This window comes from Heloderma suspectum, chromosome 13 (genome assembly GCF_057233095.1).
Source record: "Heloderma suspectum isolate Gila_16-S chromosome 13, 16-S_ref, whole genome shotgun sequence".
Taxonomy (NCBI): domain Eukaryota; kingdom Metazoa; phylum Chordata; class Lepidosauria; order Squamata; family Helodermatidae; genus Heloderma; species Heloderma suspectum.
Window position 1 is genome coordinate 3856281 of NC_139470.1, and position 17662 is coordinate 3873942.

The following is a 17662-nucleotide window of genomic DNA, read 5'->3' on the forward strand; positions in this document are numbered from 1 at the left end:
TTGTTTTCCCAGCCTCCGTGCTTCTAGGATTGGGCTGTATGCTGTCTAGGCAGCTGAACTCTGCATCCACTGCTGAACGGATTCAGGTTCTGCTGTAAAGTCCATCACTCCAGTAGAACATTTTTTAAAAGACTTGACTGCAGCCGTTCTGTTTCGATATTTCTAGGGAACTTTCTGTGGACAACCAACATGGCGGCCTGTGTGAAGGAGCTGCTGTTCCATCTCCTGGCTGAACTCCTTCGCAAAACCCACGGCTTAGAGCAGAAGAGGAATCCAACGGGGTTGTCTTCCTCCATCGCCCTCCAGCTGAACCCTTGCCTGGCCATGCTGATGGCCCTCCAGTCAGAACTGCACAAGCTGTATGATGAAGAAACCCAGAACTGGGTGTCTGGAAATGCCTGTGGCGGGTCTGGAGTGGGAGGAGTGGACCAGGGGAGATTTTCCACCTATTTCCACGCTCTAATGGAGGTCTGCCTGGCCGTGGCGGAAGTGACTTTGCCAATCAACATGAGCATCACAGCCAACGTGATGTCATCGACAAGCGGCCCAAATCTAAGTGACTCTTCCTCCTCCTCCTCTTCTTCTCCTGGACAGACACCCCAGAGCCCGAGCCTCCTGTCGAAGAGGAAGAAGGTGAAAATGAAGCGGGAGAAGACATCAGCTTCGGGGAAACAGACTTCGTCTCGAGCTGCCGATACGGACACCACCCTGCTGAGCATCGGTGGGAGCAAACCAGAGGACATGTTGTGGTTCCACCGGGCGCTCACCTTGCTCATCATTCTCCGACACCTGACTAAGAAGGACCCCCAGGGGCTGGGTGTGACCAACGATGCAGTGGCAGACGCTTGCCAGGCCTTGGTTGGGGCGACAGCACACAGCCGCTTGTTGGTGATTTCTGGGATCCCCACCCACCTGGAGGAAGGCATTGTGAGGATCGCCATCCGCAAAGCCTGCAACGCCCACGGTGGCGTCTTCAAAGACGAGATCTACATCCCGGTGCAGGAGGAGGGCCCTAAGAAAGCCAAGGACAAAGCGGAGGGAGGGGATGGGAGGACGGAGCTGGACAAGCCCGTGGTCTCCAGCAGCGTGGACAGCTTGGACATCAGCAGCTCCAGCAGCGCCACGCCCGCCATGAGCGTCAGCGCTTCTGCTTCCACCAGCCAGGCCTCCCTCTGCAGCTCGCAGGGCATCTCCCGCACTATTAGCGACATCTCTGTAGACCAGTTCCAAGGTGGCTTGGAGACGGCCATCCCACCCGCTCTGCTGGAGCCACATGTGGTTTCCAGCCAGGAGAGTTTAGACCTTTCGCTCTGCAGCACTGGGAGTCTGGGCAGCCTGGGAAGCCTTGGGGAGCAGCTGGACAACGTGGAGACAGCCTCAGTCTCGGACGTCGGGTCGATGTACACTGTGACGTCGCTGGACAGCCAGCCAGTCCCCTCGCGGCCCATCAAGGGCTTCGCAGTGGTGGAGGTAACGGCGCTCTGGAGAAAGGGGTTTGTCTGGATTAGACAGGTGGAACATAGGTACATAGGTGCTTTTTTTTAAAAGGGTGTTTTCAGAAATGGAAGCTCGATGGCTCTAAACAGAGAGCTGACAAGCACGTGCTCGAGACAGCTTGAATTAAAGGTTATGGGTAAATCTCCCTGATGCTGTGGTGCATCTGCCTGCTGCCTTATACTGGGGACAATAAGCTGTCTTAAGCAGTTATCTAGATGGACCAGTGCAGTGGGAAGGGGAGGGAGGAATACATCCCTCTCTGGAGCGGGAGTCTGAACTAGATGATGGTCTGTTTGTTGCTGTTGACCTGAGACTTCGCAGGTATGTCAGACAAGACATTAGAAAATGAGGCTTGTGGCACCTCTTAAAATACTAATTTCTTGCATCCTGAGATCAGGTAAGAGCCTACGTTGTCAGCTACACGAGTCTTTATAAACTTTCACCTTATAAAAGGAAGCTCGGACTTAGTTAGCCTTTATGGTGCCAGAAGACTTTTTGCTGTGTTTCATGCAGCAGATTTACACAGCAATTCGCCCAGAAGGTCAGATAAAGTATTCTTCTAAACATACGATGCTACTATATTGATACGTAGCATAAAATTCATTGTGATGATGCAGCAATTTTAAGGTTGCTTGCGTGATATTCAGGGTTCTTCATCTCGAGTTTTCTTTTCAGAATTTGGATTTGGAAGAGGCAAATTAGGTAGATAGGGAGGTCAGAAGGGGGTGGGAGAAAAGGGTGTATATGCCAAGTGGGTCAGGAATTCAGCATCATAGGAGCAAAAGAAATGCTAACCACTGATTGACAAAGAATGTGCTTACCTTCAAAATCACACCTAAATGTGTGTTGGGTTTTTTTAAACAAAGATAAGGTCCCGGGCCAAGATAGAGAAAATCCGAGCCAGCTTATTCAACAGCAGCGATCTGATTGGTTTGTCGAGTCTGGACGGGGAAGATGAACTCATGGAAATGTCCACAGAGGAGATTTTAACTGTCTCAACTGTGAATCAGAGCTTGTTCGATACACAAGGAAGTCCAGCACTTGAAGATTATTTCAATGACAAAACTATCAAAGGTGGGTGTGCTTTCACATTTAGCAAGTAGCCTGCACACACTGTGTGTGAGAGAGGGATTGTGCATGCACACAGGTCTGATACAGACAGAGCAAACTTCCTTTCATGGGGGTGCGTGCAAGAGAAGATCCTGATGGGTTTTGCTGCTGTTGCGAAGTGAGTCGACTTCACAGCAGGCTGATAGCAATGCCATATCCTTTCTCAAAGGACAACAATGAAAAAAAAGTGGTGAATGAATTAAACATTGGGATGCTTCCAAACAAGGGGGCTCCAATCCAAAGACATTGTGCAGCTATCCTGCCTTGCCTTCCTTGATGGATTTTCTGCAGTAAGAAAAAGGAGAGAAGTGGTGGGAAAACACAGGAGGGTTACAAATGGGAGATGTCTCTCCCACCTGGCTCCTAAAATTCCAGGAGCGAGGCAGGGTGATTTCACAGCAAAAGCCTTGTCTGGAAGCACCCACTCTTAGTTGCGTTCACCTCCAGTTTAAAACAAAGGGTTCCAAGTGTGGGATAAATTAGAAGGAAACTGTTTAGAGCTGACTTTTCTTTTTAGCAATCCTGTTGCCATTCTTACCCTTTTCACTTGCCTCAGGAGACAAACTTGTGCCAGGTGCTCGCGACGTCCTCACTGAAATATTTAAAAGCTGCCTCCATTCCGAGCAAATGCTGAGTTTGACGCCGGCAAAACCCACCAAAGTGGCTGAGATTTACCTGAGCAAAGAGCAGATCAATGCCCAGACTCCCGGGAACCTGCTGCACACCTTCTTCACCAACGTTCGTCCCCCAAAGAAGGTTCTTGAGGATCAGCTCACCCAGGTTGGCATGAAATGTTCTCTTGCTCTCCTTCTCTGGGCTTAAAAGAGTGACAGGACTGCCCTGGAGAAAGGCAGGTTCTGCGGCCTGTAAGTTACTTGCCAGTGCTTGTTTTAGGTTTTGTAACATGAACCCCCACCCCTTTAGAGCGGAATTCCACTGGCTATTCCCTCTTATTAGTACTTACATTTATATCCCGTCCTTCATCCAAGATGTTCAGGGTAGTGTACATCGGCCCTCGCAACAACCTTGTAAGGTAGGTTAGGCTAAAAGAAAGGGGCTGGCCCAGAGTTGCTCATTGTGCTTTGTGGTCTGAGTGGGGATTCAAACCCCACCCAAGTCCATTGCTCTGGCCAGGCCGGCGCTCCCTCTTACGCGGAGGCAAGGGCGGCCCCCGCAGAAGCATGGCCTCCTGCCTTGGTGAAGGACACGATCCTGGCTGAGAGGGGTCACTTCTCCTCCTTGTGCCACAGGCAGGGCCAGGTCCGTCAGTGCGAAATGTTACGTTTCTCCTGGAGGAGATGCCACCTGGTTCCGGTCCTGGTCCTGCTGTCTTTACAGCAACTGGGGCTGCTCCAGATGAGCATTTACTGTGGAATTGCCTGGGCTTGTTCACACACATTGGGCAGGGGTCCACAGGATGTTGTCACCTGCTTGTCATCCTCCCCTGTTTTCCCATTGCTGCTTCCATCTTCTTTTTTCTTACAAGTGGAAGACGACGACGATGTCTGGACCCCTCATTTAAATTCTGTGAATGAGGCAGGGTGATTGCGCGATAACAGCCTCATCTGGAAGCACCCTTAGTCCTAAGTCCAAGACCTCACCGTTCTTTCTTTCTGTGCTTTGAAGATCCTGAGGAAATACGGGGCTCCTAAGCCAAAGTTTGACAAGAGCAAGTACAGCAAGGCTGGCAAAGAGCAGCACCCAGTAAAAGTCGTGAGCAGCAAGCGGCCCGTCACGAAGCCCCCTGCCAAGGAGAAGGCTGCGCTCAACAGCGTCAGGTGAGAGGGTCTTGCCTTTCTGGGTCTGCCGCAGGCTCGTCGCAGGCAGTCGCCGTTCAAACTGTGAGGGGTGCAGCTTCCTGCACTCCTGGTTTGCCACGTCACGCTCCCCTGGAAGTGTCCCAGGAAACAGGCCGTTAAAGCCAGGTGCCCCCAGCCGCCCTGGTCTTGCTGTCTGGGTGGTTTGGGGGACTGACCTGAGCCAAGATTTCCATTTGGATTTGGCCAGACACACCTTGGAATCAGTGGAGGTGGGTGGCTCTGATGTCTGTGGGGTGGTGACACCTTGGATGGCTCCTTCAGAGTTCTGGCTGGTTCTGGCTGAAATCTGGAGCGGATGCACCTCCCCACCGCTGTCGGAGCCACCAGCCTCCACTGCTTGGAATGAGCACGCGGGTCGCCTCTGCGCTGCCTAGCGGGCGGGCACACACTTCGGGGCAGCGCTCAGTCCTTGCGCTGCTCCTTTGTGTTGCTCTGGGTGGCGGAGGTAATGCCTGGCAAGCAAAAGGGCATGGAGGCCTCAGAGAGCTGCTGCCCGTCCGGATAGACAGTGCCGGACTAGCTGGACCCCGGTGGTCCGACTCAGTGAAAGCCTGCTTCGTATGGATCACTTCAAGTGGGACATTTAGGGCCATGCGTGCCCTGTGCTTAGAACGCTCAACCTGTATTCTCTGCCTAGAAAAACTGGATTCTCCATTGATGATACATAATTTAAGGACATTCATCTGCATACTTTGGTTGACTCACCATTGCTTCTTTTTCCTTCTGTTAGGGGCTAGACACGTTTAAAAAAAAAAGGAGTTACTTATTCTTGTGCCTCCGGGTGCTTTCAGACCAGGCTTTTGTGGTACCATCACCCTGCCTCATTCAGGGAATTTTATGGGGTCCAGACGTCATCGTCTTCTACGCATAATCCTCCCATGTTTCCTTACCACTTCTGTCTTTTCCATATCGCAGAAAATCCATCAAGGAGAAAAAGATGGAACACTTGCTTGGTGCCTTCTCATTGCTAGCGCTGGGAGCTCTCCATCTCAAAGCACTCTCCTGCTTTAAAAAAAAAAAAAGGCAATCTCTCAGCCACTTTTCTTATATGTTGCTAAAGAGATAGATGGAAATATAGAGAGCATACTAGAGAACAGTAACAGGATTTGCTGGTGTCAGATCCCAGGTCCTGCTTTAGAAGCCTTGGAATCCAATTTTTCCATCTGAGAGGTTGGTTTCTCTCCTGCATCTCCTGGCCAGCTGCATGAGAGGTCTCTTGGGTGTGTCCAGAGTGTTTTCCACCATACGGAGCAATGGGCTCAATCCACAGGGAATGAGGTTTTGGAGTCAAAGGTTGTGGCTTCGAGGAGGCTTTTGCTCTGGCCCCTTTCATGTCTACAAGTGTTGCCCCACTAACTCTGGTGGGGCTACCCTAGAATAAGTACATGGGAACTGTGATCTGTAATGCACATGCTGGGCACTTCCAAGGATTCAAAAGAAGTTTTGAAATATTGGGATGTTCTGAAAACAAATGCATCATCTGACGTGAAGCTTTTCTCTATGTTAGCAGGACAGCTTTGAGTGAGAAGAAGCCGACGGTGAAGCCTAAATCCCCAGAGAAAAACAAGCCTGAGGACAAAGACCCCGACAAGTCTCCCACAAAGAAACAGGAGGGTGGGTAGCTACATGTTTTCTCTTCCAGACTTGTGGAAAAATGCCCTTGGTGTAGAACTTCTCACCTCAGGAGCTCCAGCAAGCCTTCTGGCTTGCATTCGCCTCTGCAGCATATAGTGGATTGCCGTCGGGGGGCTTTAACTGCCTTGACATTATTTCTTGGCATATTTTAAAATCTCACATAAGCCCCTGTGGAGAGCTAGAATAGGAGGAGGGGGGATTTGATTTTAAAAGGAATGAATAAAAATCCAGACTAGGCTGTGTACATTTTTAAGACTGGAAGGAAGGAAATATGAACTATCAGGGCAGCAAGGGAGGAAGCTTGCCCTGTGTTCATACAACTCATCAGATATTTTGGGGGGATAATCATTTCAGTTCCTGAAGAGAAGTATCTGACGCTGGATGGATTTCACAGATTCGTCATCGATCGGGCAAAACAGGACATCCGTAGTGTGTGGCGAGCCATTTTGTCCTGCGGTTACGACCTTCACTTTGAAAGGTAAGAATGGCTCCCCACGCACACTCATGTGTGCGCTCTCTATCGCTCTCTCTCCCTTTTTGCAAGGGGGGAACTGAACGACACTCCTCTAGCAGCTGCCCCAGTGGTGGGCTAGTTTTGCAAGCCTCCCGCTGCAAACCGCTGCCCCAGTGCAGCCATTCAAAGGCTTGCACGCGTGCTGCTCTCCAGGTCACCCCCTCTCCCGCTCCCCCAGGTGCGCCTGCATCGATGCCCGACACGCGCAGAAAGCCTCCCGCAAGTGGTCCTTGGACATGGACGTGGCCCTGGTCCAGTACGTGAACCGCCTCTGCCGCCATCTGGCCATCACGCCGGCCCGGCTGCACCCGCACGAAGTGTACTTGGACCCTGCCGACACGGCTGACCCACGGGTCTCCTGCCTGCTGCGTACGTGTGAGGTTGTGAGCTGGGGGTGGCCTCCTTCCGGATAGGGGATGTCGGATCGCCTCTGGGAGCATCTGTGCTGAGGAGGACTTTGGTGGCCCAGAGGGGAATGCGGTGCCCTGCTGCTTCTCAGTCCCTGATGTCTCTCTCCCATTGCAGATGTGCCCATCGAAAGCCTCCGCCTGCGCTTTGCGCTGCTTCAGTCCCTCAACACCACTTTAGAGACATTCTTCCTACCTCTGGTGGAGCTCCGGCAGACTGAAGTGTACACCAGTAGCATTGCAGCACTCCTGCAGGAGGCCAAAGGTCAGCGTTCGGCAGGGGCTATGTGGCAAAATGGCCCTTAAAGGAAAAGCAGCTCGTTTTTGGAAGGGACCAAAAATTTGCCTTCCTTATTGAGGAAGCCGTAGCAATGCCCTACCTTGTGGGAAAAAGAAGTGGGGAAAAACAGGGTTGTCTCCTTTTTCTCCTAATGGGTGAAAAATGAGACCACAGGAAATGAGGCAGAAACAGTGTTTAAATCATAGAAGAAATCCTTAACCTCACCAAGAAATGAAGAGGGAATCCGTTGTCCTAGGAAGCTTGTTTCAGGAATACTCTGGATTACCCTGCTACCGCTTTGTCTAAACAAAGGCTGTTTCTTCAGGACGAACTGCTCTAACACAGCATGTTGTGTCTTTGTATTTAGGGTTCATCTTTTATGACACAAAAGTGACTGTCATGAACAGAGTGCTGAATGCCACTGTGCAAAGAACTGCTGATCACGCAGCCCCAGAGATCACCCTGGACCCACTTGAAATAGTTGGAGGTACTGTGGTCCTCCCTTGCTATTACTTCAGGAAATGTTTGGTGACTGACTGGGCTGGGGAGGAAGGAGTCATGATTTCAGAGCTGAGGGAATTAAACTTCCTGCCTGCTCAAGCCTCAGCGTTCTTTTTCTTTCCTCTCCCTGCTCTCAAACAGGAGAGATCCGCTCTTCAGAAAACTCGTACTTCTGCCAGGCTGCCCGGCAGCTGGCTTGCGTCCCATCCTCGCAGCTCTGTGTGAAGTTGGCCAGCGGAGGGGACCCCACTTACGCCTTCAACATTCGCTTTACAGGCGAGGAGGTCCATGGCACAAGTAAGTGGCTTTGACTTTTCACCCCTCACTACCAGAGATTTGACTCTCAGCAGCCATTTGGGCAACTGAATGGTGCTCGGAACAGCTGGCAGGAAAAGTTTCGCAGGCAATTCAGCCTATGCCATTTCAGTGTGGCAGGGCATACCTCCCACCCCAAGTGCTACCCTCCCCGAATGTGCCATTGTTCACGTCTTATGTCCTTTTGAGCCTATAAAGGCACAATCCTGTACATGCTTAGACAGAAAATGTCCATGCTGGCTGGGGACTGCTGGGGGTTGTAGGACTTTTTTCTGTCTAAAATGCATAGGATTGCACCCTAAAGTGCCTTGCAGTTTTTCTCCCTGTTAACCACAATAGCCACTGTGTGAAAGATGTTGGGCTCATGGTGTTCAACTCTGCCTAGTTTTAAAACAGAATTGCCCTCCTTGGACGCTTCCGAAGTACGTTTTTCCTTTAAAACAAGGTGTGCGCTCCCTGCATGCCTTGTTTTAAAGGGAAATAGGTGTTTTTTCCCCTCTGCTGCGCAGATCTGGTAGCGGGTTAGTAGGGCCACAAAACCAGCCAGGGAGACTGCATGAAGCCCACCACTGGGCTAACAAATGGCTCCAGCAATACAACTTGAATTGAGTTGAGTTGGCTGGTTGAAAGACCTGCCTTCCGGAGGGCTGTTTCCCCCTTCCCTCACCCCACATTAGTGAATAAAGGGGAAGGATCACTTGTTGTGAAGAGCGCTGGGACTGGCTAGTCATGCGGCTCTGAAAAGACCCTCCCTCTTTCTTCCAGGTGGTTCTTTCCGCCACTTCCTGTGGCAGGTCTGCAAAGAACTCCAGAGTTCATTGCTGTCCCTCCTCTTGTTGTGTCCCAGCTCAGCCGTCAATAAGAACAAGGTACGCTGTGCCAACACGGGAGAACAGAGAGCGGCTTTGCTCAACGTCGCCATTGTGGAGCGACAGCTGATTGGTGCTCTCACTTGCTGGCCCAGGGAGGCAGCATTCACTTTGTTGCTGTACAGGGTCATTAAAACACTTTCTTGAACTGCCTTGAGCAGCATTTGTTTGAACGATGCAAGTGTAACCGACAGTAAATGAACAAACAATTCCTGGGCAGGTTCTGCTTCTTGGTCTAACACTGTTCCTCCTCCTCCTCAGGGCAAGTATATCCTGACCCCCAGCCCCATCAGCTACGGGGAGGAGCAGCTGCTGCACTTCTTTGGGCAGCTTCTGGGGATCGCCATTCGGGCGGACGTCCCGCTGCCCCTGGATCTCCTGCCCTCCTTCTGGAAGACCTTAGTGGGAGAACCACTGGATCCAGATGTTGACCTCCAGGAGGCTGACATACTGACCTACAACTATGTCAAAAAAATTGAAAATGTAAGTCTTTAGTGATGCCGTCTCCCCTTCCCCAATCTTACTTTCAGTCACCCTAGAAGCTGCTAGTGGACAACAGATAGCTAAAAAGGTGTCCATTCTTTTCAGCCAAGGTCTATACTGGATGGAGTGTTATTAAAGGCCTCATTTCTTTCCCTGACTCACAATCTGCTTCAGTGGCATCCTAGAGAAACCGGCGTGGATCACATTGCAGGTTGAGAGTCAGGAGGTGCACAGAAGAGAGGCTAGAAATGTTCAATGTCCTCTTAAGAGTTTTTTGAGCTTTCCTGACCTAGAATGTTTCCTTTAAAAAAAACTGTTTTTAAATTAAGTGGTGGGGAATACAGAACAACCAGGGTTTCCTACACATTTCTAGTTATAAACAGTATCAGAAAATGCAAGATCAGCAAAGTTCCAGAGTGAGGAAAAGCACTTTTGAATTAGCCACCTAAGTTTGCCCTTCTTTAAATCCGCAGACATGACTTTAAATCTCAAGACCTCTGAATGCCCAGAACAACCAGTACATGCACAAAAACACTAGAAATTGGCCCCTTTTTCCTGTTGATTTGTTTTTTATCATTTCAAAATTGTGATTTGATACTTTAGTGATTGTTTTACATCACTTTGAATGCCTTAATGGGTTGGAAAGATGACTCAGACATTTTTCCAAATATATTACACATGTACATGTAACAATATGCTTATCAAGTAGGCAGAAAAGAATTCCCAATCTTTAAGGCACAGTCTGCCAGGAATGTCTGCAAAAAAAACCTCCTTGAAAGCAATGGAACTTTGGCAAGAATTCATCCAGGATCGGTGGGACACGGGTCCAGAGAACTGTGCTGTCAGAGGTTCCGTTTGGATTTAGCCAGCTGTTTTGCTGCTCCCTCTCGGGAGCCCCCAATAACTACCATGCTGGGTTATTACTCAGGACTATTCCATTTGGCTACATTCCCAGAAGGATCTGGCTTTTTCTAGCTGCCTCTGCAGACATGATTTAGGCAGAGTGCTGTGTCATGGTGCTGACTCAGCCATAGAGGAGCACATCCCAAATGACATCATTTTATTTATAGAGCGCACGCGCATTCCTAATACAGAGCAGTCTCGAAGCGAATCGGTGGCTTCTAAATACACGTCAGGTCTGCTCCATGTCCAGCCGGCATAATAGGCTACGGCAAGGATGGCAGGACGGCATCTCTGTACCCCTGAAGGAGCACCGGGGAGGCTGCTGCGTGTTCCTGGCAACGGCCCTTTTCGAAAGGGGGCGGCGCGCCGTCGCCCCTTCTGGCTCCGAGGCTGTGCAGGGGCTGCTCCCGAGGGGCAAGGCTCCCCTGCTAGTCCGCTTCCCGAGTCTCCTCCCCCCGGTGTCCCTTTGCGTCTCTTCCCATGCAGCTCCCTGAGGTGCTGTTCCTCGCGCCCTTGGTGATGCTGATGATGCGCACAGGGCCAGAGCCCTTTTGACTGTTGCTCAAGGCCCTGCGCCTCTAGGTGCCCTCCTGGTGGGGGGTGTTTGCACACAGAACAACCAGTACATGCACAAAAACACTAGAAATTGGCCCCTTTTGTACACAGCTAGGATTTTAAGGAACGGTCCAGTCTTCCCAATGCCCTGGCGCTTCTCCCACCTGCACAGTACTTGTTCAGGGACCTCAGGTCAGCTGGCCTTCCGCTGTGCCTGGCTGCTGTCCTTCTCCTTATCCAGCAGCTTGCGCCTGATCCTGTGTAATAGGGATCCGCCCCCTCCATTTCCGTGACCCAGGGAGCCCCATCCACGCTGCAGCACCAGCTGTGTGCTGCAGGGCAGGTGGGGCTCTGCGCTGCGGCCTTTGCCATCAGCTGTCCTTCCTGGCCTGCTGGAGGGCCAGCCAGGCCAGTGCTACCACCTTCCCCTCCAATGTCGCCCTAGCTCAACGACGAGGCAGAGCTGGAGGCCCTGTGTGCCGAAATCGCTTCCCAGCACCTCGCCATGGAAAGCCCTGACTGTCCCAGCAAGCCCAGCTGCAAGTTCACATACCTGACAATGACAGGAGAAGAAGTGGAGCTGTGCGCCAGAGGCAGGCACATCCCGGTCGCGTGAGTAGCAGAGCCGAGGGGGTTTGGGTGCAGGAAGCCAAAAGCATCCAAGGGAGAGTACACGTTTTTCAAAAGCCATTCAGTTCTGAAGACTGTGAAGCTGTGCAATTGCTGTGCTCGGGCAGGGTGGCAAGTTGTATGGAAGCCCCAAGCACAGAATACCAAGGCTGTTTGAAACAGCGATTTTCAAACAGGCATGAGGGTTGAGCAGCTGGTGTCAGCGTTCAGTGGGACTTGGGGATGGAAAAGGAGCCAGGAGCTTGCTGCCACGGCCTGCAGAACAGAGGCCAAGCCTCATCCCAGGTCTCTGGATGTCTCTTTCTTTTCCTCCAGGTGGGAGAACAAGGACGTCTACGCCTCAGCCATCCGGAACCTGAGGGTACGGGAGCTGCAGACACCAGAAAGTGTGATGGCCGTGAGGGCCGGCCTGGGCTCCATTATCCCCCTGCAGCTTCTGACCATGCTGACACCCCTGGAGATGGAGCTGAGGACTTGTGGGCTCCCCTACATCAACCTGGAGTTCCTCAAGGTATGCTGGTGCTGCCCAAACTGCAGAGCAGAGCGCGTCCTGCCAGGCCTTCCACAACCTTGATGTTGCCCCAAAGCGCTGGATGCATGAAAGCAGCAGCATCTGCCCAAATGAGGGGAGCCTCTGAGAACACCCATGCTTTATGCACTTAGGAGCACCGGTTGCTGTTCTCCTTTCTCCCCACATCCCCCAGGGCTGCCTTGAGCATCTCAACAGGGCATGGAGACTTTTCTTGATTGAAATTAGAGCCAGCTAAGACATAACGTGCAGCAGCAGGGGAGAAAACTGAAATAAACCCCGAAGCTTGGCGAGAAAGAAAATCTGATAAGGTTTGGAGCCTTCTGGGCATTGTTGTTTAGTGTAAGAAAAAGTGATGTAACCGTGGCCTTCTTTCCTCCCTCCCTCCCTCCCTCCCTCCCTCCCTCCCTCCTCCTCTCTCTGTCTTCCGCTGTGGCAGGCACACACTATGTACCAAGTGGGACTGATGGAGACCGACCAGCACATTGAGTTTTTCTGGGGTGCATTAGAGATGTTCACGCAGGAGGAGCTCTGCAAGTTCATCAAGTTTGCCTGCAACCAGGAGCGCATCCCCTTCACCTGCCCCTGCAAAGACGGCGGGCCAGACACAGCACACGTCCCGCCGTACCCCATGAAAATTGCACCCCCAGATGGTACTGCAGGTAAAGTGACCCCCTGGGCTCTGGAAAGCCCAGGTGGCAGAAGCAGCCTTTATTTGCTTATTTTAAGGAGGAGAGAATATTTTAGGCATCTTGCCAAACTAATGGGTGAGTGAACAAATTAGGGGACATTATTCCAAAGTGCGGTGCAGCCAACAGTTATTTTTCCTAACATCACTTTGACTTTCAAAGCAGTTACAACCAGTGGGACATAATTCCTGCTTGACTTTTGTTGGCTCTCCTTTGCTTACTTGCTATGTCTGCGCCCTTCCTGCAGAAGTCTGAAGGCAGTTTACAATTTGAAATAAAGGCTTACAGTCCAAGACAGCTGATACAAAAGACAGAGGGGGCAGGGCTTGGCAGGAGAAGAGAACGAATTCCGGCACCGGCTCTCTTTCAGAGTGTCATACGATGTTCTTCTCCATCATAGGCTGCCAGTGGTGGCTAGTCATGATGGCTGCATGTTACCCCAGTGCCAGAGGTGCGTCCCAGGCATTTGATGGGCTGTTCAATGCACCAGTTGAAATGTTTATGGTTGTCACTGACGTTTAAGTTGCTTTATGGGGTAGTGGTATTTTAATGGATAATAGTTTTAGCTGTTTTAAAGTTGGCATGTTTTAATTTTGTTGGAAGTTGATTTGAGTCTTTTTTTGAGAGAGGCATCTAAGAAATATAATAGATATATAAAAAGATAATATGCCTCTGTACATCAGCTGTTGGGGAACACAAGGGGCAAGGTGCTGTCACACTGATGTCCTGCTTGCAGGCTTCCCACAGGCAGCTGGTTGGTCACTGGGGCAACAGACTACCGCCCTAGATAGGTCCTTCTTATGTTCAGGAGCTGACGTATCGTTTATATATCAGAGGACATGCCTGCTCTGCCCAAGGAGCCCTAACCCAGCCTTCCTAGTCCGTTTTGGGTGGTTTCCATTTCTGAGAGGTTTGAGTCAGCTGCCTTGATCTTGAATAGCTGTTGCCCTTTAAAATGGGAGCCTGGTTGACATCAAACAACGAGAGGTCTGGAAGGCAGAAGTAAGAATCGCATTCTCAAGGCACTGAGGGCCACTAAGAAACAACAACGCTCTCGTCTACAGGGCAGAGTAAGTCTCTCTCCTTTTCTGTGGTTCTTCACAGGCTCCCCAGACTCACGCTACATTCGTGTTGAGACCTGCATGTTCATGATCAAACTCCCACAGTACTCCTCCCTAGAGACAATGCTGGACAAGCTCCGGTATGCCATCCACTACCGCGAGGACCCTCTCAGCGGCTGAGCCACTCCACTTCAAGGCAACGGACTCCTCGGGGAGGCCCTTTGGAGAGGCCCCTGCTCAGCTGGACGCCTCCCGGTGACAACGAGGCCAGAGCTGAGAGCCGACCCTTTCCTCCAAACCTTTGCTTTTGCAGCAGTGGTTGCCGGAAGACTTCCGTTTCATATTCGTAGACTATTGTGGTGGATGGGTTGTCTTTGCTGCCTTGTTTGTGAAATATTTATAGGATGAGTTTAGTACACAGACTGAAGTTCACAAACCTCGAGATCTTTACATTTCTTTCATAATTAGAAGAGTGCTAATCGCTGAACAGGAATGTAATGATGAGGCTTTCAAGGTGGTGTTCTCCCTGCTGCCGTCTCTGAGTGCAAAAAATGGACCAGCTGCAACTACTGGAGCCGTCTGTGTTCTGTCACCACTAACACAATGTAACTCTCACTGGGACAAGTATTGACAGCTCTTGCTTTCTGCCATGGGAGGGGTGAGTGGTAACTTCACAGCATTCCACACATACAAAATTGGTGACAAGGACGCTATCAATTCACAGTTCCACAGGGCCGAAACTTTAATGGTACGCTTGTCTGGGGGTTCTGTCGCACCACAAGCATGAATCCTTCTTTCAGATCTGCCTAGTTAATTGGCTTAAACTCAAACAGACCTCCCTCTCAGGTCTCCAGTGGAAACACTGCCAAGTTTTTGTACTCAGAAATGACCAGAGGTTATCGTTAAAATGTTGCATCCAGAAAAGAGGGGAGGAAATGTGAAAACTGCCTGACTTCCGAGAGCACATTTTACTCTTCCTCAGTAAAACTGCAGGCAGGATCAACTTGGCCTTCCTCTTTCATGGCCTTCCTTTTGTTTCAGTTGGGTGTCTGTGGAAACTGGTGGGGAAGCTTCCCCACTGAAACCAAAGGGAGCTACAGAACAAGCAATTGTTGGATCGTGCCTGTGTCCCTTGTGAGATGCATTCTGCATCAGCAAGGCACATCAGGCATGCACATTTTTTCCCCTTGACTAATGTGAAGAGTGTTGCAAGCATCAAATGAAGGTCATGTTGCTGGATCAAGCAGTTTTGGGGCAGTCCTCCAACCCCAGACTCTCTGAAGGGCCTCCCTGCTTGGCTTGGTGCTATCTAAGTGCCAGCACTTAGCTCCAAGCTTGTTCTCTGCCCTGCAGAAACCTCACGTGCATCTTTACAAGCTGTAATCTAAGGCAGCTGGGAGACAAGATTCCAAATAGTTTTGCTTGTCTGTAGCAATGGAAGAGCTGTATTTATTGTACATTACTGTGAATACTGGTAATTATTCGGGTTGCATGATGCGTGGATGGAGCTTGGGGGAGTGAGTGAGATGAGTGTGACTGTTTTTAGAGTTAGCTGTTGGCGTGTAAAGGATCCAGGTTCCATTGTCAGAGGAGATGAAAAACTTACACCTGCTTAGGCATCACTTCTAACTCCTGAGTCTTGCCCATTTTCTGGCCAAAGTGGGCAGGATGCATTCAGACTAAAGACAAAAGTCGCACGGCGAGTTTACAAGCACCCAAGAGAAACAGACCCAGGTGGAATAAGGGGGCATGAACTGACTTCGTTCCATCCACAAAGGACGTTCTGGGCTGTGCTAAGCTAACAGCCTCGCTTTACAGAGATCTGACTGGTTTGCAGGGGGGATCGCCTGGTTTTCTCTTAAGGGGACTTCTCGTTCAGTCATATACCTCACAGGCCTCTCTGTTGCCACACCGCCAGCTGCGAATAGGAGGAAGCTGTTGCTGCTGCTGCCGCTCCTGCTGCTCGCTCCTAGAGGATGTAGGTGCGTCGGGACTATCCACACCTGGGCTCAGAAGCGTGTGTGCTGTAAAGTGACTTGGTGTATATTTATTCCAATTATTTGTGGTTGCATTTAACAAAATGAATTGTCCTCCATGGTGTTTACACCCCACCCAGTGTAAATGGAGCTTCTTTATGGGAACATTTTGTGTCCAGATCTTATGCCCTTCATCTGCATGGTGGATTCCTTTGGAAGAGCAGGCAGGGGCAAGAGAAGGATGCTGCTGCTAGGTAAACCTCAGCAAGTTGCAAAGAATTTGGCCTGGATTTCCTGAATCAAGTCAGGTCTTGTTCAGTCTGAACACTGCCTATAGTCTGGAGTAAGAGGCTCTCTTGCTACGTAGACTGGGCTTTAAGTTTTCTTTCTTTTGATTATTCATTCCGAATGTAAAGCCAGCAGAGAATATGGATGTGAAGGCGATTGGGTTGACGCTTACGTCAAGCGCCCGTTTTGGTATTTATTGCACACTGTTAATGCGTTCAAGTGCTCTTGGTCAGATATCAGACATCCAGGCTAAAGGGAATTCTTCCTACTTGCACGTGCTCCTTAATACTTGGCCTGGAATCAGAGAAACCCCTGTAACTTCAAGCTGTATTCACCTACGGAAGTCAAAACTCCATGCGATGAAGAATCGTGGGCTGCCTGCTCTCCAGCTCACTTTGGGGTAGGTTTGATGCACTGTACTTTTTAATTTGTATTTACTTACAGCAAACGTGTAAATATTTTGTACAAAAGGGACAAGTGAGCCAAGGGCTGCTATTTCCCTCATGCAGGAGGGACTCAAAAGTTTCTCCTGCCCAAGGGAGATCAGCTGCCAAGCTGACAAAAGTGTGTTTTGTTTGCCATTATTTTGTTAATTTATTCTCTCTGCTTTCCACATCTCGATTCTGCCACAAAGGTCTCTCCTTAGAACTGTTATCCCTTCTTAACTATATCAAAAAATACAACCTTAGCTTCCTTCTGTAAACCCACCATAGTGCTTTGCCCTTGGAAATAACACTGCGAAGTTGGTTGCCACTTGTTTTTAAGAACTCTTTGGCTTTTCTTGTATTTAATAAATGCTTACTTTTGGTGGAAGTGTCCTTAAACCTGCTTTGTGTGTCTGGTCTTGACAGCTGGGGCTAGGGCATGTGACTGAGTAATAGAGGCTTCAGCCTGATCCTATTCCTCAGCTGTGTGTTGACAGTCACCGTGCACTGGGAATCATGTGGAACTAGATACTCTAAAGGGGCCCAGCCTATGGCAAACTCGGAGCCAGGGCTCCAGGAGGTGAGAATCACCACTGTCTCCTCCAGTGCTAAACTTGGGTAGGCTAGCGCTTGTCCATGTAGCAGCAAGGACCACCCAAGAACCTCCCAGGTATGCAGAAATATTTGTAGGTCTTTGTGGTGGCCCAGGCCACCATAGTTCGGAACTGTCTCAAATGGAATTGCTGTCTTAGGACCCAGGCAGAACCCTCCACCCAGACCTGTGCAGCCTGGCTCTGACAGCATGACTCATTTGCTCTCAGCACCTTGGAGGGCATGAGCTGACCCCCATGGCATCTTATGCAGCTGAGTAAAGAAATTCATGAAATGCTGCAGAGAGCGAATGCAGGCACCTCTCCCCTACCTGCAGTGCTGAATTTTGGTGCCCTTGAACAAGGGCTCGTCTTTTTGCCAATTAAAGTGTGCTTATGTGCTTGAGGTGCCGAAACTCTAGCCTAGTTGTAGAAGTTTCCCAAATTGAGCTCTGCATAGGCACAGAAAAACGCTTAGGTGGGACTACCATTGTCTTCTTGCAGAGCTAGAGTTGCAGGTAAGCAGCCTGTCTTTTGTAAATGAAAGGCCTCCCAAGGACTATTAGTGGCTTGCAGAGCCTGTGG

General features: G+C 50.3%; 1 protein-coding gene across 7 annotated transcripts in view; it reads left to right on the top strand.

Moving 5' to 3' along the window:
- The window catches only part of HECTD4 (HECT domain E3 ubiquitin protein ligase 4), a 114920-nt gene extending 97521 nt beyond the window's left edge, over positions 1-17399 (top strand). For 6 of the 7 annotated variants that reach the window (XM_084820400.1, XM_084820404.1, XM_084820402.1 and 3 more), the window contains exons 61-76: positions 167-1470; positions 2364-2571; positions 3164-3387; positions 4234-4385; positions 5935-6041; positions 6417-6540; positions 6755-6945; positions 7102-7248; positions 7631-7750; positions 7906-8061; positions 8845-8948; positions 9210-9431; positions 11335-11501; positions 11835-12030; positions 12488-12710; positions 13842-17399. In XM_084820400.1, coding sequence (XP_084676526.1) covers positions 167-1470; positions 2364-2571; positions 3164-3387; positions 4234-4385; positions 5935-6041; positions 6417-6540; positions 6755-6945; positions 7102-7248; positions 7631-7750; positions 7906-8061; positions 8845-8948; positions 9210-9431; positions 11335-11501; positions 11835-12030; positions 12488-12710; positions 13842-13978 — 3782 coding nt within the window. In that variant the 3' untranslated portion in view covers positions 13979-17399. The remainder of the gene's footprint in view (positions 1-166; positions 1471-2363; positions 2572-3163; positions 3388-4233; positions 4386-5934; positions 6042-6416; positions 6541-6754; positions 6946-7101; positions 7249-7630; positions 7751-7905; positions 8062-8844; positions 8949-9209; positions 9432-11334; positions 11502-11834; positions 12031-12487; positions 12711-13841) is intronic. The other variant, XM_084820401.1, reaches the window with a different exon arrangement.
- Positions 17400-17662: the final 263 nt, after the last annotated feature.